The 26,586-nt window shown below is 41.5% G+C and overlaps 1 protein-coding gene across 13 annotated transcripts in view; it reads left to right on the forward strand.

The window, feature by feature from the left end:
* The window catches only part of LOC139059338 (POU domain protein 2-like), a 582,494-nt gene extending 573,376 nt beyond the window's left edge, over positions 1-9,118 (forward strand). For all 13 annotated transcript variants that reach the window (XM_070537613.1, XM_070537619.1, XM_070537621.1 and 10 more), the window contains one exon: positions 37-9,118. In XM_070537613.1, coding sequence (XP_070393714.1) covers positions 37-668 — 632 coding nt within the window. In that variant the 3' untranslated portion in view covers positions 669-9,118. The remainder of the gene's footprint in view (positions 1-36) is intronic.
* The last annotated feature ends 17,468 nt before the right edge of the window (positions 9,119-26,586 follow it).

Genomic DNA, 26,586 nt, shown 5'->3' on the forward strand with positions numbered 1-26,586 from the left:
TGAGGTTCTAGCCGTCGGTTCACTTGACCCGCGCAGGTTTCACACAGGGAGATGTGGGCCTGGCTATGGGAAAGCTGTACGGCAATGACTTCAGCCAGACCACCATCTCCCGGTTCGAGGCGCTCAACCTGAGCTTCAAGAACATGTGCAAGCTGAAGCCGCTGCTGCAGCGATGGCTCGAGGACGCGGACGCCTCGCTGAACAACCCGGCTGCCCTCGCCAACGCCCACACCACACCGGAGTCGATCGGCCGGCGCCGCAAGAAGCGCACCAGCATCGAGACGAGCGTGCGTGTGGCGCTCGAGAAGGCATTCGTGCAGAACCCCAAGCCCACATCGGAGGAGATTGCCGTGCTAGCCGAGGGCCTCTCCATGGAGAAGGAGGTGGTCCGCGTCTGGTTCTGCAACCGGCGCCAGAAGGAGAAGCGCATCAACCCGCCACCGGGGGGCGCCGCCGCGGGAGCCTCGCCGCCGCCGCCCGGCCTGCACCTGAGCAGCCCGCCACCGCTGCCGCCGCTGGGCGCCCTCCACTCGCCGGCGTCGCTCGCGAGCAACGCGTCCACGCCGTCGCCCCCTCACGCGCCCACCCCGACCGCCGCCCACCCCCCGCGGCCGCTCCCGCTGCCGCCGCACGCCCACTCTCCGCCGGCTCTGATCAAGACGGAGTGAAACGCCTTTTACTTCCCCCGCCACCCCCTCCCTCACCAGTTCCTACCATATCAGAAGGCCCCCGCGCGCGTGGACGCGCGAACGGCCTCGTCTTTCCCCCTCCCAACCTTCCCCAGCCTCCCAGTGTCCCGACGCGTGTTCTTTTTTTTTTCTAGCTAATTTTACGCGAAAGCGTGCTCGCGTTGCGACCACAAGTGTTGGAGCTATGGACGCTGTTTGGAACGGCACTGTTGTCCACTGGCTAGACCCATCGTGGACCTTGCTGCCGGCCCCCCCTGCCTACCTCAAGAAACACTGCATTCAGGGGCGTGGGTCTGGTGCGGTCTCGACAACTTTTTTGTTCGTTTTCTTTTCACTTGCGAAAAGAAACCCACTCAAGTGATGAAGCCCTGAAACCTGCGTTTCGTGTAGGCGAGGGCTGAATGGACGCTGTGTACGATGCTGTAAATGCAGTGAGCAACTCAGGGAATATTGCAAAAGCAGAAGAGTTCACGACTTGTCTGTAAAATAGTGTAAACTGTGCTCAGGCTGTGGAATCCAATGAGATATCCATGTGTTCTACCTGTCTATGGCCTGTTGTACGTGCATCCTATCATTGTCCTTTTTACATAGTGGTGACATTGTTTTTTTTTAGATTTTTTTTAATGTTTGAGCAGCACTGCCGGTTTAAAAGGCATGATTATGCTACCTCAGATAAGGCTGGTAATTGCTGTTTTTTACCGCTCTACCTCAAAATTGCATTTTACCTATTGCAAGTATTCGGACCAAAAATCTCACCCATTTACTCTTTTCACTCACACTGTCCAGGCATTCATACCATTTGATGACTACTACTCTGTGAGCACTTAAGGCAGGCAAACTGAAATTCAGGTTTTTGAAAAGCACACATCTTTCGAAAGGAAAACGAATAGACAGGATAGCTGCCAGTGCCATTATACATAAAATAATGTGTTTTATCCTTTCGACATATTATGTATACAATGTACATTTTTATACCAGTTTCTGATCACTGAGGCTGATGTTAGTTTCAGATATAGTTGTGTTGATCTTGGATAGAGATTTATCTGGTTTTTACGTGTATTTTGCCCCTGTCTACTTCATTTCTTGCTTGGGCTGCAACAGTTCTTTTCTCTGTGAAGGAAAATGAGAAAGCATCAAAGGAAGAATATGTCCGATTTTTGTATTACATTGTTGGCTCATATTTAGGAACGTTTTCCCACCTTTGCATTGTTGATTGTGTCCTGTACATAGGTCTTAGTGGGATGGCTGTCAAGACAAACCCCCCAACGAAGGCTGTGGTACACTTATGGGCTTAACTGCATTTCCAATGGCACTCCCATTTCTTGTGCACACAGTGTCCAGAATAGGTTCCCAGCTATAGCAAGGTGGAGAGCCTTGCAATGTAATCTTGCACATTCATTGCCTTTCACTTTATAAGCATGTATAGTAGTTATTGGTATCGGCATCTGATTATTATTGCATTTGAGGTTCTTAAGATTGTGTAAAAGCCTGAAAAAATATTTAACATTTTTTCTATGCGAATCTTTAGCAAAATATGTAAATGTTAATATTAAGTTTGAAGCCATTCATAGAGCCAAGAGCACCTTCAAAACTGTTTTATCACACATTTAATGTGTAAATGCGCATTCTTTAATTTGTTAAATGTGGTACACCTTCCAGAGGTATGGAGGAACTAGTCTATACCAGGCCGGTATTTTTGGGCACTGTGAGCATAAGAAGAAAGCATGTAAGTGGACGCAGTTCAAGTCGTCCTGTTGTACCCCTCTCGAAATCAAACACATGAAAGCAGAAAACTCAAAAGATGTTAACGTAATTGAAATATATATGTGTATACACAATGTGTGTGCAACTTTAGAAATGACGTCTGCTTGTCAAAATAACAGCTACTAGTATTATATTTACGAGTGTACGCGTGAGGAGTGGTGAGAATCGTTCTGAAGCACTTGTGTAACAAACCCTAAGACATACATTGGCGTGGGAATACTTTGGCATTTTTAGTGATGGCTATTTACCATGAAGACCATGTTCGTTCACACTATTTTCATGTGTGAGAGTGTGACTACTTCGTACTTGATTGAACTTTAACTACTAGTCTGCTCATTGAGACAAGACAAACTTTAATCACTACAATCTGCCATATCTTCTTTCTTTCTGTTTTTCTTTCTCTCTCTCTTTCCTTGTTTTTACGTTTTTACTGCGCACTGTGTAATCTACATGTGATCCGGTCTATTGAGCTGATTCTGTGCAGGATGCGTAGCGTAACGTGCATTTCTTCAAGTTGTCTACAATGACAGTATACGGCGCAGGTGTGGCTTTCTTCATTTTCGTTGCGTCCACATGTGCTGAAATTGGACAGTTTGTTCGTTCTTGTTGGTGAACAACTTTACATTTGCTACCTACGTTATTTGTCTGGTACACCAAAGTCGAGTACCAAATGTCTCATCACAGGGAACAAACTCTTGTACCCAGTAATTGCGGAGTGAAACCCAAATTATTGCTTCTCCGCCACGCACTGAGCTCTGCCTTGCCTTTTGATCTGGCGAATCGTTTAATGCGGGTTCTCATCTGGTTACACATGCGTCCCACTACAAAGAATGTGTCAGTGTCTCTGCCTGGTGGCTACTTGTAATCAGCTTTCGAGAGGCTCCAATCGGTTGCCGACTGCGTGGCGTTACGGTGCTTATTATTTCCCCTTTTTCACCTTTTTGCCCATGCATGTTCTCTTAGCGAACACTGAAAGTTAACACAAGCTGCTTGTACCAAGATTGGATTCGCAGCTCTCAGCTGACTCAAGAATTTTCCGGTTCGCTCAAAAATATAACGGCGATAAGTCCGAGAATCGACAAAAATTCCGAAAAAATTATTCTGTCGACTGGCGATATTGATTGTTTTCCCTAAAATATTTTAACCTGACGAAAAACGCAAAAAAAAAATGTGAAGACGAAGTTTGTTACTCAAGACCTTGTCGAGAGTGTTCAGCTCAACGCTCCGTTAGAAAGCTAAATGTTGGAATGCTAAAACAAAGTTTTATTTCCTATGTCTTAATTTCCTCTGAGTTGATCTCCCACGTTTTTATTTCTCTTATTCACCGCACATCACCGAACTCGTTACTAGAGAGGCTGCCACTGTGTAGAACCTTGGCATAGTATCGGTTAGGGGCTGAGTTAGTTCATCGGTTAGTTCATTTATATTCTGGCGTCGTTTAAAACCCAGGAACGCTGATCGCCTTACCTGTGGACGTCGTCGGGTTAGTCAGCCGGCGGGTTAGTCAGCCGGCTGGTCTGCCGGTCAGAGCGTCTTGGCCTGATCTAAGTTGGCGGTGTCACTGCGTGCCGTAAAGTGGTGTGTCATGCCCATTGCTTGCCTGACCGGTGTTGAACGTCTCGTTGCGTGCTTATGTGCCCATCTTCGCAGTCGGCGCGCGTTTATACTTATTACATAGCCTGTGGCGCAATTCTTTCGAAAGGGGTTCGGGTATGCCGCCTTGCAAGAGCACACTGCTTCTTTCAGTGCCAATCGAGCCACTCATGTCACATCAGTCATCCTCCGCAATCCACGCACACACTGGACGCGCTTTTATTTAGCGGGGGCACGCACACCTCACACTCACACACTCACTCATGCACACGTACATTGTACACGGACAACCAGCATTTCGCAATATGCTCGACATCGTTGAAAGCGGGTATTTTTTCTGTTGTCTTAACCGAAGGACTGAACTGCAGGGAAGTGTGCAACGGTAACTTATGTTGTGTAATGGCCTGAGAGGAGAATATCGCAAAGCAGAGGCTTTTTTTCTCCCTCTCTTTATACTTCTCTGTGTCTTCTCCTTCTTTTTTGTGTTTCTTTTATGCAAGAAAAAGAGTATCCTTATCATAGTTTTTGGCGTCTATAATGTCTTAATTCTCTCTCGCTTGTACTTTCCTCCCTTTCTTATCTCTTATGTGTGTGCAGTTTGTGGTGTCTCTCGTCGTCGGTGGACCTTATTTCTGTCGTGATTTTTTTCTTTCTTTCGTGTTTCCTTTTATTGCGGTTTTTGAAAATGAGCGTGAATACGCGTGTGTGGCGAAGTTTTTGCAAGTCCAAATATATTGTGCATACATATACATGCTATGGTGTTGTGTGTCGGCGTTCCGCTGCGTTCTCCCGTCAACATTCAGGGATTTCTACACGTGCTGATGCATACTATACAGTTATAGGGGGAATGCAGCGGAGCCATTGGCACACTGTTAGCTTCATTTTCTTTTTCTTTTCTCTCTCTAGCGCTCTCTCGCTTTCTGGTTCTTAATTTTATTTGCCGCGTTGCTGATTTACGTTTTTTGTTGCTTTCTCTATGCATCTTTATGCTGTAACTTCTCTTTTTGTCTCTCTATATACTTTTCTTTTGTATGGTCGTGACTAAGCGTGTGATTGTGAGTAAAGCCATATGCAGGAAAAGGGGAAAGGGAACGCACTTCGTGAATCTGTGGTCGGGCTCTGCAAGAAGACTTTCGTACTCGTTTTGCTCGATCAGTGTCTGCTTGCACTACAAGAAAGAAAAATCCAGGCTTGTTTTCAATGTCGATTTCAAAAGCGTAGATTAGGATGCATTTTTCACGCTCATTTACGGCCTGCCCGGTACACCGTTGTAAACAATTGTGCTACAACCTGATGTTTCTCGCTCTCCGAATCGCTGCGCATATGCTAAAACTTCGAGTATTGTAACCTGATCGCAGATGTGGGACATCTTAAAATTTAGCTGCTTTCAACCTGACATGCTTTCTGCTGAAAGCAGAAATAACGGACGAACAACTTTAACGTCCTTCACTGACCCGAAGGTAAGGTCAGGACTACGTGAGCATTCCTGAGCGAAATGCTCCGTCATCTGAATAGAGAAATTGACATTTATTCAGCATGATATTGACTGCAGTACACTGTCAATTTAAAATAGCGAAAGAAATATGGAAGAACACTCTTGCAGAGCACGATCTTGGTACATATCGTCCGGGGTGGTTGAGGAGAAGGCAGCAGGCGTCAGAAGTGTTGGCACATTTAGAGCTTCTGCTAGGTCAGTGATGCACGAGAATTTCTCCAACACTAACCGCAGCTCTCGACTTATTGTCAGTCATAGAATCAATTGCGATAAGAAATGAGTTGCCTTGAAATATGGCTGAAATGTGGCCGTGTGCAATGGCTGTTACATGTGCTACAAATAGGTATTCGTGTTACTTTATCTTCATTTTTCTTCTCACGAAAATTCTGCCTTTTAGCCTAAAGTCATCGCGCGGCGTTTAGTATTTCGAGTGTCGCTCATGAGTTCGCCGGGTCGTGCTAGATTTTGCTTAAAACGGAACATGTTTGGTTCTACCGGACTGTCCACGACCAAACTGTCCACTAAATGCTTTGTTCGAATTTCGCGCTGTTGGGACAAACAGCAGGACCATAGCGCCACCTTATGACTGGTGAACGCATTGTAAGGATGGAAGTGACACAAGTTACCGCTTCACTGAGCCTTGGCGCTTTCGAGAAAACAATGTCGCGGCGCTTGGTTCAAGATGACCGCACGTAACTGTGCCGTTCACTGTTGTATTTAAAACCTCTTCCTAACTAGCTGCCAATTACATAACCAGCGCGGTCAACACGTCTTCTAGCCAGGTCTTTCTTGTTTGGTTGCTACGTAGACCAGCTACCTTCTTCATATTACCCCGGTAGGAGTGTCCCAGACCACCGCAGTGATGTGTAAGGGAAAAAGAAATAGATATGAAAGATGCGAGAACGCGACAGAGAATCAAACTTAAAAAAAAAGACAGATTTAAAAAAACAAGAGCGAAGTGCGCGCAACCTTTTTTGCCGTGGTGCTGTGACTAGAGTTCCTCTTAGATCTTTAGCGGGAAGGCCGTCGGGGACTGGAGATATATTGCGGGTATTTCTAAATCATATTTTGGATTGAAGTGTATTCAACTCCTTCCGGGCCCCGACGTGCTTTTCACCTAAAGAACACTTTGAAAGAAAGACGAAACGAAGTAACATTTAGAACGCGTCGTGAGAAAATGAAGCTCGGAGTGCTCTGTGTTTGTATACGGAAGTATGCCTCGCACACACATACACCTCCCCTTTTGTCGTGTATGGGAAAACTTACTTTGCTTATGGACGGAGAGATCTGCCTACATCGTGTACACCTTTTTAACTGTGGGCATCATTACGCCTCCCTTCCTGCATTCGTATTGCGGGGATTGCACTTACCGAAAATCTGACAGCTGTGCTCAACCTACGACGCACGATTACTTTATTTTAAAATTATTTCCTTTCCTTCATAGCCATATGAATGAGGTAGCCACACCATTACCCGCGTATACGTCTATCTGTCTGAGGCTGGAGTTGGCGGACTTTCGCTTCGAGAAAGTTGCAACGTAGTCATAATGTCGCCAGGAAATGATACGTCCATGTGCTTGATACGTACTACGTCTGCCTGTACTTTCGCCTGTTTTGCGTTCGCTGCGTTCCCCACGCTGCCGGGAGGCGTTCCAGGCGTGAGTTGTGCTAGCCGCTGTCCAGCGCGTGGTTGCACGCGCCGCTCCTCGAATTTCTTTCTGTAGCATTTGCGTGATTGCCTAATTTCGTATTCCTTTCTCTTTTTTTTTTTGCCTGAATTGCTCGGGGAATCTGCTGACTCGGACGACAGTGTTGTGTACCTTGTCAGCTCAATAGTTTTTACCGTGCACTTTATGCAGCGGGCTGGAATGAAAACATACTGTAAGGAGAGAAGTGCTTATATCCTCTTTTATTTCATTTTTCCAGTCGGTGTGAAAGCGAAAGAAGGTAGTATTTCGAATGCGGTATCTTAGCTGGGGAAAGCAAAAAAGGGAAAAAGAACTGGTACCATTCGTAACTGAAGTTACGTATGTCGTTTCACCGTTTCCGGAAATCGCGAACTTAGTCATTCACACTTGCAAACTTCGAAAAATTCTTGTGATTTGTGAGCAGCGGGTGGTTTCCCATCTTTGTCTATGTGTGGTAGCCTTCGCCAAAGCGGACATTCGACTAAAGCGCCTCGCCGATGTTTAAAATCTCGATCGTCCCGTTTTTTAAAGACGAATTCGTCGAACTATCGACTGAGCATTGAACTCTCTCTCTCGCTCTCTCTGTTTTTTTTTTGTTTTTTTTTTGCTGATCGTGCATGATGTAGCAGGTTCACCTCTCTCCTTATTTCGTTGCTTAGAGATGGCAAACGGGAGTGTTCTGTCTTGTTGGCATATTTCCCCAGCTAGTCAATGTTTTGCGTGTGCATGCGTCCGGCATACATATTACGTGCCGTCTGTTTTATTTCTCTTTCTCTCTCATCCGGTTAACAGGGCGAGGGAAAAGACATAGATGGCTGATATCGCTTGTGAAGCGTTTACGAAGAAAACATTTAATATTGCTTTTTCTTTAAGTTCATTTGTGTTTTATTGGTGCTAAGCAGTATGGAGACCACTTCCTTTTATCTCTCACTTTCCAATTGCGTCGTTGTGTTTGTATTGTTGCCGTCTTCGTTGTGTTGCCATGACAAATGTGTTTTAGAGCTTCTTGGACGTCCACTGAGGAGGAGTGTAACCACGCTCGTTCTCGGTTACAGCTGTCTTGCTTCCCGTACCTTTCATCCCTTATTTTTCCCCTCTTCTCTCTTCCTGACGCTGTGGCCTGCGCACATTCTGCTTGATCGCTGCGCGTCTGGAAGGTCCGTTCGATTCACCTGCGTTCCCTGAACTGGTGCTGCACTTTAGTATTCGTTGGACCAGTCCAACATGGCGACGGCTGCACCTGGTCATTCGTTTGATACGGTGCAGACGTTGGCGCGCAGAGACGCAGAACAACGTCCGCGGTTGTAGAAGTGGTAGTGCAGGCTTCATGCACGAGGTTGTGATCTCGTGCGCCAGCACGGAGATGACACGCCGAAAGCTCGTGGATCGCAGCGCGAATCGAACGGACCTCGCGAGGAGAGACGGCAGGCTGCGCGCACGTCTTAAAATGCAGCCTCCTGGCCCGCGCTGGGCCTTCTTCCGAGTTCGCCGCTGCAAGAGAGTGTCCAGGGGCTTCCCTGCGTATATTTGCATTGCCATGCTTGGACCGCAACTTATTCCTTGCTCGCGCCAGTGTTCCGGTTTTCTGTGAGGGACGATCGCTGCAATGTCTTCTTCTGCTTTTTTTTTTCTTTTTGCCTCGTACAAGGTCATCAGCGAGAGTGTTGTTGTCCTGAGAGATGATAGTTTCTTGTGAAAGAATGCTGTTGAGTTTATTAGTTTTTTTTTCTTTTCCTTCTTTTTTTCTCGTGTGTCACTTGTGCGTGAAGAAAGATTAGAAGAAAGATGTGTTGAGGCTGTTCGCGGTCTTGGTTCATTCTCTTTTTTCTGTTATACGAAGGGAGACAGTCATCAAGTGCGCAATAAAATAAGGCAGATTCCCAAAAACGCTGTGAAGCCTCATCCTTATCATATGTTGTGTGCGTGCTCTGCTGGACCCGCACAGCTGCGTGTGCACATTCGTGCACCACGACACTTCTTACCGAGCTTGACGGGCGTCAACAGACGTTTCCTGCCTGTCATGTCATTTGATTTTCAATTACATTACAGAGATAACATCAAGAGGTGTTGCAGGAGCAATACAGATGGTAATATCAAGCCAGGCTGGTCGATAACACTGCGGGAATATTAAATAGCTTGCCCTTATACCCTCAGTAGAAACATGATAAGCGGGAAAGTACGCTGGCATGAAAAATGAGGTGGCGATGCCACCTTTACGTTCACGCGTCATATACTCATGACGTCACAGATTATAGCGTCTGCTCGTACAACTAATGTTTCGGTAACCGAAGAATTGCACTGCATGGCTTTTGAAGTAAGCAGAAATCCAATGCTGTAAGTCTTCTCAAGTTTTCCTCCGTACAAGCGACTCGGATTCCTGAAGGGTGCCAAATTACCACGAAATTCATGACGACATTGCACTCGCGCGAGAAATTCAAAGAACAAGATGTTGGCTAAATCAAATCAAATCAAATCAAGTTTATTTTTCATCTCAAGGATGAGGGCAGGCTCGGGATAAAAGTGACATAAGTCACTTGAGGGGAACCCGAGCCTCCCTGATACATGGAATGCATTGAAGACAAACGAACAAAATTCGTTCATAGCAAGAAGGGGTTAATATTTACAAGTCGTAATACACATAGATTCATCATGAACTGAAAATATAGATATACAGATTCCTTTACGGTTAAATTATACAGTATAATACATGAACACAAATTCCAATATACACTGAAAGTTTAGTTGGTGATAAACAATATTGCGTTGATTTCATGATAAAAGGGCTTCCCTAATAACACGTATGCCACATTCTTCAATTATTATCTTTTTCTTAATTAATTTGTTTAATAAAACAGGAACAGTGAAGCGAAGCATTTGTCGGCCAAAGTGTGTTCTGCACAATGGAATGATCCAGTGTTGTTGGTGACGAGTAGGGTATGGGATAGTGTATGGTTCAAGTTGAAAAATATCCAAAAAAGCTCGATTGCTATGGAGCACGGATTTTTTATATCCTATTGCCAGGTAATACTCGTAAAGCTGATGAATTGGGATAATGTTAAACCGCTTAAATAATTCACCCGTATGTGCATAGTAGTCAACATTAGCAATGTGCCTAATCGCTTTTTTCTGTAGTTTGTATAGTCTATTAATGTTCGTTGCTGTTGTACTTCCCCATACCAAAAAACAATAACTGACATGCGATAAAAACAAGCTGTTATAAAGTGTTATCTTATAACTGGAAGCAAGGAACGCAGTCGTGCAAGTATACCTACACATTTGGAAATATTAGTTGTTAGTTTATTAATTTGTGGTTCCCATGACATTATACAATTAAAAAACACTCCTAAGGTTTTAACCGTCTCTACAATTTCAATCGTCGCGCTACCTAAGCGTAAGGCATCGCGTGGAGAAGTAAGCTGCATCCGCGAGTGAAAAATAACAGCTTTAGTTTTTGATGCGTTAATGACTAATGAATTTTGCTCACTCCATGCATATAGGTTCTCTAATGTAGTGTTGATAAGTGTAGTCAGTGCACTAATATCGTTACCGGTGAAGAAAATGCTAGTGTCATCGGCATAGATTATATATTTAAGTTTATCATTAATTTTTACAATGTCGTTGATGTATAAGTTAAAAAGCAGCGGCCCTAAAATGCTACCTTGTGGTACCCCAGTGATTATCGGCTGAAGAGAAGAGCAGTAATTGTTAATTTTTACACATTGTGATCGGCACTTAAGATATGATTTCAAGAGTGAAAGTGGGATGCCACGAATACCATACATTTCTAGTTTTTCAATTAAAGTGTAGTGACAGAGACGATCAAAGGCCCTGGAAAAATCTATAAAGATTCCAATGCAGAGTTTCCTATCTTCAAAAGATTTTAGAATTATTTCTTTTTGGGCTAGTAAAGCAGTCTCAGTCGACCTGCCCTTCATGAAACCGTATTGCGATTTTGTTATTATGTGAAATTTGGTGCAAAAGTTTATAACTCTTTTAAAAATAATTTTTTCAAAGCCTTTTGAAAATATCGGTAATATGGAGATGGGTCGGTAGTTCCCAAGGTCATTTTTGTCTCCTTTTTTATGTAGCACAGTGACAACAGACGTTTGCATTTGTTTTGTAAAACAGCCTGTCGATAAAGACAGGTTATAAATGTGAGTGAGCACAGGAGCTATAAAATGGATTACATGCTTGATCGGAGATATTTGAAAACCGTCTATGTCACGTGCGCTGGTGTTCTTTAGTGTAGAGAACGTTAAGACTATTTCTTGATCGTCGGTTGGTGCGAAAAAGATGCTGTTCGTTTCTGTAGTCTGTGCACGAGTTACCGTTGGCTGTAATTGTTGCGTTGGCTGTACAACGTTTATGAGAAAGTGGTTAAATTTTTCAGCAAGCTCTAGATCTTTAACAATGCGGCCATCTATTTCTATTTCCGTAATTCCTGGGCAAATATGGGTCCTGTGAAGTAACGTGTTAAGCTTCCTCCAGATGTTTGCACTCCCATTGCAGAAGTCTGGATCGAATTGTTGACTTAAATAATTTCTTTTTTCTTTCCTAATAAACGCATTTACTTTATTTCGGAATTCTTTAAATGTTTTAAGGTCTGATATGTCTCTAGTTCTTAAAAACCTACTAAAGAGTTTCGTTTTCTTTTTGATCATTTTTAAACACTCATAATTTATCCATGGTTTTCGATTTTTACGGCATTCTTTTACAACCTTTTCTTTGAAATGCTTCAAATAAATTTGTTTAAGGATAGCTATGAATGTCTCGTAGGCTGAATCTGCAGTTAACGAAAGGTAGACTGTACTCCAATCTGTTTTGGAAAGACTTGTGCTAAAAGCAGCCAAGGTAAGAGGCGTGATGTCTTGAACTGTTCTAGTAGGTAACTCCGTCGGCTTTTTGGTAGTACTGTCTGTCATAAAATAAAGTGCTAGGTGGTCGCTTATATCGCAGTACAATACACCTGACTCCACGTTATCTTTGTTTATGTTGGTAATAAACACATCAATTAAAGTTGCTGAATTTCTTTTAAATGCCAATAGCGTTGTGAAAGAGACTGTCAAATCAAATTAAGCGCTTCTCGTTAGCGCCTCATTTAATGATGCTCTTTCAGTCCGGGACCAACTCAGATTCTGGCATTTACTACTCGTGAAACGCAAAAAAAAAATGCTTTTCTTATGTAACCGCCGATATAGTTTGAGATAAAATTGTAACTTTTTAAAAGGAGAATAATGACGTGTATTTTCTTGCAAGAACTCTATCCACGCGTTTCTCGCGCGTAAAAATTTGATGCTTGGCAAATATGAATGTTTCGAAACACGACATATTAAATTGATTCTAAAGTTGGCTGTCAAATCCTTTGCCAGGCGTCATCGACATTATTGTGACGCCATGACACAGCAAATTTTTCCGATTTGGCATAGCGGTAAGGCTAGATATGGCATTAATAAAAAAATAAACAAGAATGGTGTGTGCTTCTTCATCTGGCTTCACTCGTTTGTTGTAACCGCAGCGATCACACAAACAATGTGAGCCGGCGCAAATGGTAAGCCTATACACTAATTAAATGTTTGCCTAGCTAGGTCCCATAACGTCTCTCGAATGCAGTCTTTGGGTGAGTACATCACTTCCCATGTACGCACTGACGTTTATTAGCGCGATAAATAGACGGATGCGCGCAGCTTAGTAAACACGACACAATGAAAAATGGTATGCCTATATATATAGCTAAGTAAAAGGTTGGCCGAGCCAGGTTCAATCACTTGATTGTGCTGGTTCACTGCATACATCACTCCCCATGCGCACATCCTAACGCGTTAAATAAACGGATACACGGAGATTGTGCTTACCCTAAAAATTGAAAAAATCCTCAATCGTACAGCCCAGTAAAATGTTCGCCGAGCCAGGTACAATCACTTTTCTCGAATGCAGTGGTTCGATGCATACACGATTTCCTAACTGCCCATTAACGCATATATGCGACGAACCAACGCTTTACAGAGAGTTTATTGTACCTGGCTCAAACGATATTTTCTTGGCCCTATAATCTTACAGGGCTTACCGTTTTTTTTTTCGTTTTTCCCGGAAATTTAATCTTAGCTTATTCGTTTGTTTATCGCGTAAATCGGCATTAGAACATACCTGGGGAGTGAAGAACCAAAGCTTTACAGAGAATTTATTGGACCTGGCTAAACAATATTTTCTTGGGGCTTACCGTTTTTTCATATTTCTGGAAAAATTAATCTGAACTTATTCGGTTGTTTATCGCGTAAATCGACCTCAGCACGTCCGTGGGAAGTGATGTGTGCAAAGAACAACTCTTTACAGAGAATTTATTGGACTTGGCTCAAACGATATTTTCTTGGGCTTACCGTTTTTTTCATTTTTCCTGGAAAATTAAACTGAGCTTATTCGTTTATTCATCGCGTAAATCGGCATCAGAACATACCGGGGGAATGATGTTTGCGAAGAAACACCGCATTCGAGAAAATTGATTGCACTTGCCTCGGCGAGCATTTTACTGGGCTGTAGGATTAATTTTTTTTTTCATTTTTCTGCGTAAGGCGCTCTACGCATATCCGTTTATTTAGCTCGTTGATGGATATATATCGCTCCCAACGCACGTGCTGATGCCGATTGACGCGATAAACAACCGAAAAAGCACAGATTAATTTTCCCGGAAAAATGGAAAAACGGTAATCCTATAGCACAAGGAAATATTGTTTGAGCCAGCTCCAATAAGTTCTCTGTAAAGCGTCAGTTCTTCGCATACATCACTCCTCAGGTATGTTCTAATGCCGATTTACGCGATAAACAAACGAACAAGCTCAGATTAATTTTCCCGGAAAAATAAAAAAACTGTAAGCCTATAGCCCAAGGAAATATTGTTTCAGCCAGGTCGGATAAATTTCCTTTAAAGCGTTGGTTCTTCGCATACGTCATTCCCCAGCTAAGTTCTAATGCCGATTTACGCGATAAACAAACGAATAAGCTCAGATTAATTTTCTGGAAAAATAAAAAAACGGTAAGCCTATAGCCCAAGGAAATATTGTTTGAGCCAGCTCCAATAAATTCTCTTTAAAGCGTTGTTTCTTCGCATACATCACTCCCCAGGTAAGTTCTAATGCCGATTTACGCGATAAACAAACGAATAAGCTCAGATTAATTTTCCCGAAAAAATGAAGAAACGGTAAAGCTATAGAGCAAGAAAATATTGTTTCAGCCAGGTCGGATAAATTTCCTTTAAAGCGTTGGTTCTTCACATACGTCATCCCCCAGGTATGTTCTAATGCCAATTTACGCGATAAACAAACGAATAAGCTCAGATTAATTTTCCCGGAAAAATGAAAAAACGGTAAGGCTATAACCCAAGGAAATATTGTTTCAGCCAGGTCGGATAAATTTCCTTTAAAGCGTTGGTTCTTCGCACACGTCATTCCCCAGGTATGTTCTAATGCCTATTTACGCGATAAACAAACAAATAAGCTCAGATTAATTTTCCTGGAAAAATGAAGAAACGGTAAGCCTATAGCCCAAGGAAATATTGTTTCAGCCAGGTCGGATAAATTTCCTTTAAAGCGTTGGTTCTTCGCATACGTCATTCCCCAGCTAAGTTCTAATGCCGATTTACGCGATCAACAAACGAATAAGCTCAGATTAAGTTTCCCGGAAAAATAAAAAAACGGTAAGCCTATAGCCCAAGGAAATATTGTTTGAGCCAGCTCCAATAAATTCTCTTTAAAGCGTTGTTTCTTCGCATACATCACTCCCCAGGTAAGTTCTAATGCCGATTTACGCGATAAACAAACGAATAAGCTCAGATTAATTTTCCCGGAAAAATGAAGAAATGGTAAGGCTATTGAACAAGAAAATATTGTTTCAGCCAGGTCGGATAAATTTCCTTTAAAGCGTTGATTCTTCACATACGTCATCCCCCAGGTATGTTCTAATGCCTGTTTACGCGATAAACAAACGAATAAGCTCAGATTAATTTTCCCGGAAAAATAAAAACACGGTAAGCCTATAGCCCAAGGAAATATTGTTTCAGCCAGGTCGGATAAAATTGCTTTAAAGCATGGGTTCTTCGCAAACGTCATTCCACAAGTATGTTCTAATGTCTGTTTACGCGATAAACGAACGAATAAGCTCAGATTAATTTTCCCAGAAAAATGAAAAAACGGTAAGCCTATAGCCCAAGGAAATATTGTTTCAGCCAGGTCGGATAAAATTCCTTTAAAGCATGGGTTCTTCGCAAACGTCATTCCCCAGGTATGTTATAATGCCTGTTTACGCGATAAACAAACGAATAAGCTCAGATTAATTTTCCCGGAAAAATAAAAAAACGGTAAGCCTATAGCCCAAAGAAATATTGTTTGAGCCAGCTCCAATAAATTCTCTTTAAAGCGTTGTTTCTTCGCATACATCACTCCCCAGGTAAGTTCTAATGCCGATTTACGCGATAAACAAACAAATAAGCTCAGATTAATTTTCCCGGAAAAATGAAAAAACGGTAAGGCTATAGCCCAAGGAAATATTGTTTCAGCCAGGTCGGATAAATTTCCTTTAAAGCGTTGGTTCTTCGCACACGTCATTCCCCAGGTATGTTCTAATGCCTGTTTACGCGATAAACAAACGAATAAGCTCAGATTAATTTTCCCGAATAATGAAAAAAACGGTAAGGCTATAGCCCAAGGAAATATTGTTTCAGCCAGGTCGGATAAATTTCCTTTAAAGCGTTGGTTCTTCGCACACGTCATTCCCCAGGTATGTTCTAATGCCTGTTTACGCGATAAACAAACGAATAAGCTCAGATTAATTTTCCCGGAAAAATGAAAAAAACGGTAAGGCTATAGCCCAAGGAAATATTGTTTCAGCCAGGTCGGATAAATTTCCTTTAAAGCGTTGGTTCTTCGCACACGTCATTCCCCAGCTAAGTTATAATGTCGATTTACGCGATAAACAAACGAATAAGCTCAGATTCATTTTCCCGGAAAAATGAAAAAACGGTAAGGCTATAGCCCAAGGAAATATTGTTTCAGCCAGGTCGGATAAATTTCCTTTAAAGCGTTGGTTCTTCGCACACGTCATTCCCCAGGTATGTTCTAATGCCTGTTTACGCGATAAACAAACGAATAAGCTCAGATTAATTTTCCCGGAAAAATGAAAAAACGGTAAGGCTATAACCCAAGGAAATATTGTTTCAGCCAGGTCGGATAAATTTCCTTTAAAGCGTTGGTTCTTCGCACACGTCATTCCCCAGGTATGTTCTAATGCCTGTTTACGCGAATAGCAAACGAATAAGCTCAGATTAATTTTTCCGGAAAAATGAAAAAACGGTAAGGCTATAGCCCAAGGAAATATTGTTTCAGCCAGGTCGGATAAAATTCCTTTAAAGCGTTGGTTCTTCGCACACGTCATTCCCCAGCTAAGTTATAATGCCGATTTACGCGATAAACAAACGAATAAGCTCAGATTAATTTTCCCGGAAAAATGAAAAAACGGTAAGGCTATATATAACCCAAGGAAATATTGTTTCAGCCAGGTCGGATAAATTTCCTTTAAAGCGTTGGTTCTTCGCACACGTCATTCCCCAGGTATGTTCTAATGCCTGTTTACGCGATAAACAAACGAATAAGCTCAGATTAATTTTCCCGGAAAAATGAAAAAAACGGTATATTGTTAGCCCAAGGAAATATTGTTTCAGCCAGGTCGGATAAATTTCCTTTAAAGCGTTGGTTCTTCGCACACGTCATTCCCCAGGTACGTTCTAATGCCGATTTACGCGATAAACAAACGAATAAGCTCAGATTAATTTTCCCGGAAAAATGAAAAAACGGTAAGGCTATAGCCCAAGGAAATATTGTTTCAGCCAGGTCGGATAAAATTCCTTTAAAGCGTTGGTTCTTCGCACACGTCATTCCCCAGGTATGTTCTAATGCCTGCTTACGCGATAAACAAATGAATAAGCTCAGATTATTTTTCCCGGAAAAATGAAAAAAACGGTAAGGCTATAGCCCAAGGAAATATTGTTTCAGCCAGGTCGGATAAATTTCCTTTAAAGCGTTGGGTCTTAGCACACGTCATTCCCCAGGTATGTTCTAATGCCTGTTTACGCGATAAACAAACGAATAAGCTCAGATTAATTTTCCCGGAAAAATGAAAAAACGGTAAGGCTATATATAGCCCAAGGAAATATTGTTTCAGCCAGGTCGGATAAAATTCCTTTAAAGCATGGGTTCTTCGGAAACGTCATTCCCCAGGTATGTTCTAATGCCTGTTACGCGATAAACGAACGAATAAGCTCACATTAATTTTCCCAGAAAAATGACAAAACGGTAAGCCTATAGCCCAAGGAAATATTGTTTCAGCCAGGTCGGATAAATTTCCTTTAAAGCGTTGGCTCTTCGCACACGTCATTCCCCAGGTATGTTCTAATGCCGATTTACGCGATAAACAAACGAATAAGCTCAGATTAATTTTCCCGGAAAAATGAAAAAAACGGTAAGGCTATAGCCCAAGGAAATATTGTTTCAGCCAGGTCGGATAAATTTCCTTTAAAGCGTTGGTTCTTCGCACACGTCATTCCCCAGGTACGTTCTAATGCCTATTTACGCGATAAACAAACAAATAAGCTCAGATTAATTTTCCTGGAAAAATGAAGAAACGGTAAGCCTATAGCCCAAGGAAATATTGTTTCAGCCAGGTCGGATAAATTTCCTTTAAAGCGTTGGTTCTTCGCATACGTCATTTCCCAGCTAAGTTCTAATGCCGATTTACGCGATAAACAAACGAATAAGCTCAGATTAAGTTTCCCGGAAAAATGAAGAAATGGTAAGGCTATTGAGCAAGAAAATATTGTTTCAGCCAGGTCGGATAAATTTCCTTTAAAGCGTTGATTCTTCACATACGTCATCCCCCAGGTATGTTCTAATGCCTGTTTACGCGATAAACAAACGAATAAGCTCAGATTAATTTTCCCGGAAAAATGAAAAAACGGTAAGGCTATAACCCAAGGAAATATTGTTTCAGCCAGGTCGGATAAATTTCCTTTAAAACGTTGGTTCTTCGCACACGTCATTCCCCAGGTATGTTCTAATGCCGATTTACGCGATAAACAAACGAATAAGCTCAGATTAATTTTCCCGGAAAAATGAAAAAACGGTAAGGCTATAACCCAAGGAAATATTGTTTCAGCCAGGTCGGATAAATTTCCTTTAAAGCGTTGGTTCTTCGCACACGTCATTCCCCAGGTATGTTCTAATGCCGATTTACGCGATAAACAAACGAATAAGCTCAGATTAATTTTCCTGGAAAAATGAAGAAACGGTAAGCCTATAGCCCAAGGAAATATTGTTTCAGCCAGGTCGGATAAATTTCCTTTAAAGCGTTGGTTCTTCGCATACGTCATTCCCCAGCTAAGTTCTAATGCCGATTTACGCGATAAACAAACGAATAAGCTTAGATTAATTTTCCCGGAAAAATGAAAAAACGGTAAGGCTGTAGCCCAAGGAAATATTGTTTCAGCCAGGTCGGATAAATTTCCTTTAAAGCGTTGGTTCTTCGCACACGTCATTCCCCAGGTATGTTCTAATGCCTGTTTACGCGATAAACAAACGAATAAGCTCAGATTAATTTTCCCGGAAAAATGAAAAAACGGTAAGCCTATAGCCCAAGGAAATATTGTTTCAGCCAGGTCGGATAAATTTCCTTTAAAGCGTTGGTTCTTCGCACACGTCATTCCCCAGCTAAGTTCTAATGCCGATTTACGCGATAAACAAACGAATAAGCTCAGATTAATTTTCCCGGAAAAATGAAAAAACGGTAAGGCTATAGCCCAAGGAAATATTGTTTCAGCCAGGTCGGATAAATTTCCTTTAAAGCGTTGTTTCTTCGCACACGTCATTCCCCAGCTAAGTTCTAATGCCGATTTACGCGATAAACAAACGAATAAGCTCAGATTAAGTTTCCCGGAAAAATAAAAAAAACGGTAAGCCTATAGCCCAAGGAAATATTGTTTGAGCCAGCTCCAATAAATTCTCTTTAAAGCGTTGTTTCTTCGCATACATCACTCCCCAGGTAAGTTCTAATGCCGATTTACGCGATAAACAAATGAATAAGCTCAGATTAATTTTCCCGGAAAAATGAAAAAACGGTAAGGCTATAGCCCAAGGAAATATTGTTTCAGCCAGGTCGGATAAATTTCCTTTAAAGCGTTGGTTCTTCGCACACGTCATTCCCCAGGTATGTTCTAATGCCTGTTTACGCGATAAACAAACGAATAAGCTCAGATTAATTTTCCCGGAAAAATAAAAAAACGGTAAGCCTATAGCCCAAGGAAATATTGTTTCAGCCAGGTCGGATAAAATTCCTTGAAAGCCTTGGTACTTCGCAAACGTCATTCCACAGGTATGTTCTAATGTCTGTTTACGCGATAAACGAACGAATAAGCTCAGATTAATTTTCCCAGAAAAATGAAAAAACGGTAAGCCTATAGCCCAAGGAAATATTGCTTCAGCCAGGTCGGATAAAATTCCTTTAAAGCATGGGTTCTTCGCAAACGTCATTCCCCAGGTATGTTCTAATGCCTGTTTACGCGATAAACAAACGAATAAGCTCAGATTAATTTTCCCGGAAAAATAAAAAAACGGTAAGCCTATAGCCCAAAGAAATATTGTTTGAGCCAGCTCCAATAAATTATCTTTAAAGCGTTGTTTCTTCGCATACATCCCTCCCCAGGTAAGTTCTAATGCCGATTTACGCGATAAACAAACAAATAAGCTCAGATTAATTTTCCCGGAAAAATGAAGAAACGGTAAGGCTATAGCCCAAGGAAATATTGTTTCAGCCAGGTCGGATAAATTTCCTTTAAAGCGTTGGTTCTTCGCACACGTCATTCCCCAGGTATGTTCTAATGCCTGTTTACGCGATAAACAAACGAATAAGCTCAGCTTAATTTTCCCAGAAAAATGAAAAAACGGTAAGCCTATAGCCCAAGGAAATATTGTTTCAGCCAGGTCGCTCAAATTTCCTTTAAAGCGTTGGTTCTTCGCACACGTCATTCCCCAGGTATGTTCTAATGCCTGTTTACGCGATAAACAAACGAATAAGCTCAGATTAATTTTTCCGGAAAAATGAAAAAACGGTAAGGCTATAGCCCAAGGAAATATTGTTTCAGCCAGGTCGGATAAATTTCCTTTAAAGCGTTGGTTCTTCGCACACGTCATTCCCCAGGTATGTTCTAATGCCGATTTACGCGATAAACAAACGAATAAGCTCAGATTAATTTTCCCGGAAAAATGAAAAAACGGTAAGGCTATAGCCCAAGGAAATATTGTTTCAGCCAGGTCGGATAAATTTCCTTTAAAGCGTTGGTTCTTCGCACACGTCATTCCCCAGGTATGTTCTAATGCCTGTTTACGCGATAAACAAACGAATAAGCTCAGATTAATTTTCCCGGAAAAATGAAAAAACGGTAAGGCTATAGCCCAAGGAAATATTGTTTCAGCCAGGTCGGATAAAATTACTTTAAAGCATGGGTTCTTCGGAAACGTCATTCCCCAGGTATGTTCTAATGCCTGTTTACGCGATAAACGAACGAATAAGCTCACATTAATTTTCCCAGAAAAATGAAAAAACGGTAAGCCTATAGCCCAAGGAAATATTGTTTCAGCCAGGTCGGATAAATTTCCTTTAAAGCGTTGGTTCTTCGCACACGTCATTCCCCAGGTATGTTCTAATGCCGATTTACGCGATAAACAAACGAATAAGCTCAGATTAATTTTCCCGGAAAAATGAAAAAACGGTAAGGCTATATATAGCCCAAGGAAATATTGTTTCAGCCAGGTCGGATAAATTTCCTTTAAAGCGTTGGTTCTTCGCACACGTCATTCCCCAGCTAAGTTCTAATGCCGATTTACGCGATAAACAAACGAATAAGCTCAGATTAATTTTCCCGGAAAAATGAAAAAACGGTAAGGCTATAGCCCAAGGAAATATTGTTTCAGCCAGGTCGGATAAATTTCCTTTAAAGCGTTGTTTCTTCGCACACGTCATTCCCCAGCTAAGTTCTAATGCCGATTTACGCGATAAACAAACGAATAAGCTCAGATTAAGTTTCCCGGAAAAATAAAAAAACGGTAAGCCTATAGCCCAAGGAAATATTGTTTGAGCCAGCTCCAATAAATTCTCTTTAAAGCGTTGTTTCTTCGCATACATCACTCCCCAGGTAAGTTCTAATGCCGATTTACGCGATAAACAAACGAATAAGCTCAGATTAATTTTCCCGGAAAAATGAAAAAACGGTAAGGCTATGGCCCAAGGAAATATTGTTTCAGCCAGGTCGGATAAATTTCCTTTAAAGCGTTGGTTCTTCGCACACGTCATTCCCCAGGTATGTTCTAATGCCTGTTTACGCGATAAACAAACGAATAAGCTCAGATTAATTTTCCCGGAAAAAGGAAAAAACGGTAAGGCTATAGCCCAAGGAAATATTGTTTCAGCCAGGTCGGATAAAATTCCTTTAAAGCATGGGTTCTTCGGAAACGTCATTCCCCAGGTATGTTCTAATGCCTGTTTACGCGATAAACGAACGAATAAGCTCACATTAATTTTCCCAGAAAAATGAAAAAACGGTAAGGCTATAGCCCAAGGAAATATTGTTTCAGCCAGGTCGGATAAATTTCCTTTAAAGCGTTGGTTCTTCGCACACGTCATTCCCCAGGTATGTTCTAATGCCTGTTTACGCGATAAACAAACGAATAAGCTCAGATTAATTTTCCCGGAAAAATAAAAAAACGGTAAGCCTATAGCCCAAGGAAATATTGTTTCAGCCAGCTCCAATAAATTATCTTTAAAGCGTTGTTTCTTCGCATACATCCCTCCCCAGGTAAGTTCTAATGCCGATTTACGCGATAAACAAACAAATAAGCTCAGATTAATTTTCCCGGAAAAATGAAGAAACGGTAAGGCTATAGCCCAAGGAAATATTGTTTCAGCCAGGTCGGATAAATTTCCTTTAAAGCGTTGGTTCTTCGCACACGTCATTCCCCAGGTATGTTCTAATGCCTGTTTACGCGATAAACAAACGAATAAGCTCAGATTAATTTTCCCGGAAAAATAAAAAAACGGTAAGCCTATAGCCCAAAGAAATATTGTTTGAGCCAGCTCCAATAAATTATCTTTAAAGCGTTGTTTCTTCGCATACATCACTCCCCAGGTAAGTTCTAATGCCGATTTACGCGATAAACAAACAAATAAGCTCAGATTAATTTTCCCGGAAAAATGAAGAAACGGTAAGGCTATAGCCCAAGGAAATATTGTTTCAGCCAGGTCGGATAAATTTCCTTTAAAGCGTTGGTTCTTCGCACACGTCATTCCCCAGGTATGTTCTAATGCCTGTTTACGCGATAAACAAACGAATAAGCTCAGCTTAATTTTCCCAGAAAAATGAAAAAACGGTAAGCCTATAGCCCAAGGAAATATTGTTTCAGCCAGGTCGGATAAATTTCCTTTAAAGCGTTGGTTCTTCGCACACGTCATTCCCCAGGTATGTTCTAATGCCGATTTACGCGATAAACAAACGAATAAGCTCAGATTAATTTTCCCGGAAAAATGAAAAAAACGGTAAGGCTATAGCCCAAGGAAATATTGTTTCAGCCAGGTCGGATAAATTTCCTTTAAAGCGTTGGTTCTTCGCACACGTCATTCCCCAGCTAAGTTCTAATGCCGATTTACGCGATAAACAAACGAATAAGCTCAGAATAATTTTCCCGGAAAAATGAAAAAAACGGTAAGGCTATAGCCCAAGGAAATATTGTTTCAGCCAGGTCGGATAAAATTCCTTTAAAGCGTTGGTTCTTCGCACACGTCATTCCCCAGCTAAGTTCTAATGCCGATTTACGCGATAAACAAACGAATAAGCTCAGATTCATTTTCCCGGAAAAATGAAAAAACGGTAAGGCTATAGCCCAAGGAAATATTGTTTCAGCCAGGTCGCATAAATTTCCTTTAAAGCGTTGGTTCTTCGCACACGTCATTCCCCAGGTATGTTCTAATGCCTGTTTACGCGATAAACAAACGAATAAGCTCAGATTAATTTTCCCGGAAAAATGAAAAAACGGTAAGGCTATAGCCCAAGGAAATATTGTTTCAGCCAGGTCGGATAAATTTCCTTTAAAGCGTTGTTTCTTCGCACACGTCATTCCCCAGCTAAGTTCTAATGCCGATTTACGCGATAAACAAACGAATAAGCTCAGATTAAGTTTCCCGGAAAAATAAAAAAACGGTAAGCCTATAGCCCAAGGAAATATTGTTTGAGCCAGCTCCAATAAATTCTCTTTAAAGCGTTGTTTCTTCGCATACATCACTCCCCAGGTAAGTTCTAATGCCGATTTACGCGATAAACAAACGAATAAGCTCAGATTAATTTTCCCGGAAAAATGAAAAAACGGTAAGGCTATAGCCCAAGGAAATATTGTTTCAGCCAGGTCGGATAAATTTCCTTTAAAGCGTTGGTTCTTCGCACACGTCATTCCCCAGGTATGTTCTAATGCCTGTTTACGCGATAAACAAACGAATAAGCTCAGATTAATTTTCCCGGAAAAATAAAAAAACGGTAAGCCTATAGCCCAAGGAAATATTGTTTCAGCCAGGTCGGATAAAATTCCTTGATAGCCTGGGTTCTTCGCAAACGTCATTCCACAGGTATGTTCTAATGTCTGTTTACGCGATAAACGAACGAATAAGCTCTGATTAATTTTCCCAGAAAAATGAAAAAACGGTAAGCCTATAGCCCAAGGAAATATTGCTTCAGCCAGGTCGGATAAAATTCCTTTAAAGCATGGGTTCTTCGCAAACGTCATTCCCCAGGTATGTTCTAATGCCTGTTTACGCGATAAACAAACGAATAAGCTCAGATTAATTTTTCCGGAAAAATGAAAAAACGGTAAGGCTACAGCCCAAGGAAATATTGTTTCAGCCAGGTCGGATAAATTTCCTTTAAAGCGTTGGTTCTTCGCACACGTCATTCCCCAGGTATGTTCTAATGCCTGTTTACGCGATAAAAAAACGAATAAGCTCAGATTAATTTTCCCAGAAAAATGAAAAAAACGGTAAGCCTATAGCCCAAGGAAATATTGTTTCAGCCAGGTCGGATAAATTTCCTTTAAAGCGTTGGTTCTTCGCACACGTCATTCCCCAGGTATGTTCTAATGCCGATTTACGCGATAAACAAACGAATAAGCTCAGATTAATTTTCCCGGAAAAATGAAAAAACGGTAAGGCTATAGCCCAAGGAAATATTGTTTCAGCCAGGTCGGATAAATTTCCTTTAAAGCGTTGTTTCTTCGCACACGTCATTCCCCAGCTAAGTTCTAATGCCGATTTACGCGATAAACAAACGAATAAGCTCAGATTAAGTTTCCCGGAAAAATAAAAAAAACGGTAAGCCTATAGCCCAAGGAAATATTGTTTGAGCCAGCTCCAATAAATTCTCTTTAAAGCGTTGTTTCTTCGCATACATCACTCCCCAGGTAAGTTCTAATGCCGATTTACGCGATAAACAAACGAATAAGCTCAGATTAATTTTCCCGGAAAAATGAAAAAACGGTAAGGTTATGGCCCAAGGAAATATTGTTTCAGCCAGGTCGGATAAATTTCCTTTAAAGCGTTGGTTCTTCGCACACGTCATTCCCCAGGTATGTTCTAATGCCTGTTTACGCGATAAACAAACGAATAATCTCAGATTAATTTTCCCGGAAAAATAAAAAAACGGTAAGCCTATAGCCCAAAGAAATATTGTTTGAGCCAGCTCCAATAAATTATCTTTAAAGCGTTGTTTCTTCGCATACATCACTCCCCAGGTAAGTTCTAATGCCGATTTACGCGATAAACAAACAAATAAGCTCAGATTAATTTTCCCGGAAAAATGAAGAAACGGTAAGGCTATAGCCCAAGGAAATATTGTTTCAGCCAGGTCGGATAAATTTCCTTTAAAGCGTTGGTTCTTCGCACACGTCATTCCCCAGGTATGTTCTAATGCCTGTTTACGCGATAAACAAACGAATAAGCTCACCTTAATTTTCCCAGAAAAATGAAAAAACGGTAAGCCTATAGCCCAAGGAAATATTGTTTCAGCCAGGTCGGATAAATTTCCTTTAAAGCGTTGGTTCTTCGCACACGTCATTCCCCAGGTATGTTCTAATGCCGATTTACGCGATAAACAAACGAATAAGCTCAGATTAATTTTCCCGGAAAAATGAAAAAAACGGTAAGGCTATAGCCCAAGGAAATATTGTTTCAGCCAGGTCGGATAAATTTCCTTTAAAGCGTTGGTTCTTCGCACACGTCATTCCCCAGCTAAGTTCTAATGCCGATTTACGCGATAAACAAACGAATAAGCTCAGAATAATTTTCCCGGAAAAATGAAAAAAACGGTAAGGCTATAGCCCAAGGAAATATTGTTTCAGCCAGGTCGGATAAAATTCCTTTAAAGCGTTGGTTCTTCGCACACGTCATTCCCCAGCTAAGTTCTAATGCCGATTTACGCGATAAACAAACGAATAAGCTCAGATTCATTTTCCCGGAAAAATGAAAAAACGGTAAGGCTATAGCCCAAGGAAATATTGTTTCAGCCAGGTCGGATAAATTTCCTTTAAAGCGTTGGTTCTTCGCACACGTCATTCCCCAGGTATGTTCTAATGCCGATTTACGCGATAAACAAACGAATAAGCTCAGATTAATTTTCCCGGAAAAATGAAAAAACGGTAAGGCTATGGCCCAAGGAAATATTGTTTCAGCCAGGTCGGATAAATTTCCTTTAAAGCGTTGGTTCTTCGCACACGTCATTCCCCAGGTATGTTCTAATGCCTGTTTACGCGATAAACAAACGAATAAGCTCAGATTAATTTTCCCGGAAAAATGAAAAAACGGTAAGGCTATAGCCCAAGGAAATATTGTTTCAGCCAGGTCGGATAAAATTCCTTTAAAGCATGGGTTCTTCGGAAACGTCATTCCCCAGGTATGTTCTAATGCCTGTTTACGCGATAAACGAACGAATAAGCTCACATTAATTTTCCCAGAAAAATGAAAAAACGGTAAGGCTATAGCCCAAGGAAATATTGTTTCAGCCAGGTCGGATAAATTTCCTTTAAAGCGTTGTTTCTTCGCACACGTCATTCCCCAGCTAAGTTCTAATGCCGATTTACGCGATAAACAAACGAATAAGCTCAGATTAAGTTTCCCGGAAAAATAAAAAAACGGTAAGCCTATAGCCCAAGGAAATATTGTTTGAGCCAGCTCCAATAAATTCTCTTTAAAGCGTTGTTTCTTCGCATACATCACTCCCCAGGTAAGTTCTA

The sequence above is a fragment of the Dermacentor albipictus genome, chromosome 4 (assembly GCF_038994185.2).
Source record: "Dermacentor albipictus isolate Rhodes 1998 colony chromosome 4, USDA_Dalb.pri_finalv2, whole genome shotgun sequence".
Classification (NCBI taxonomy): Eukaryota; Metazoa; Arthropoda; class Arachnida; order Ixodida; family Ixodidae; genus Dermacentor; species Dermacentor albipictus.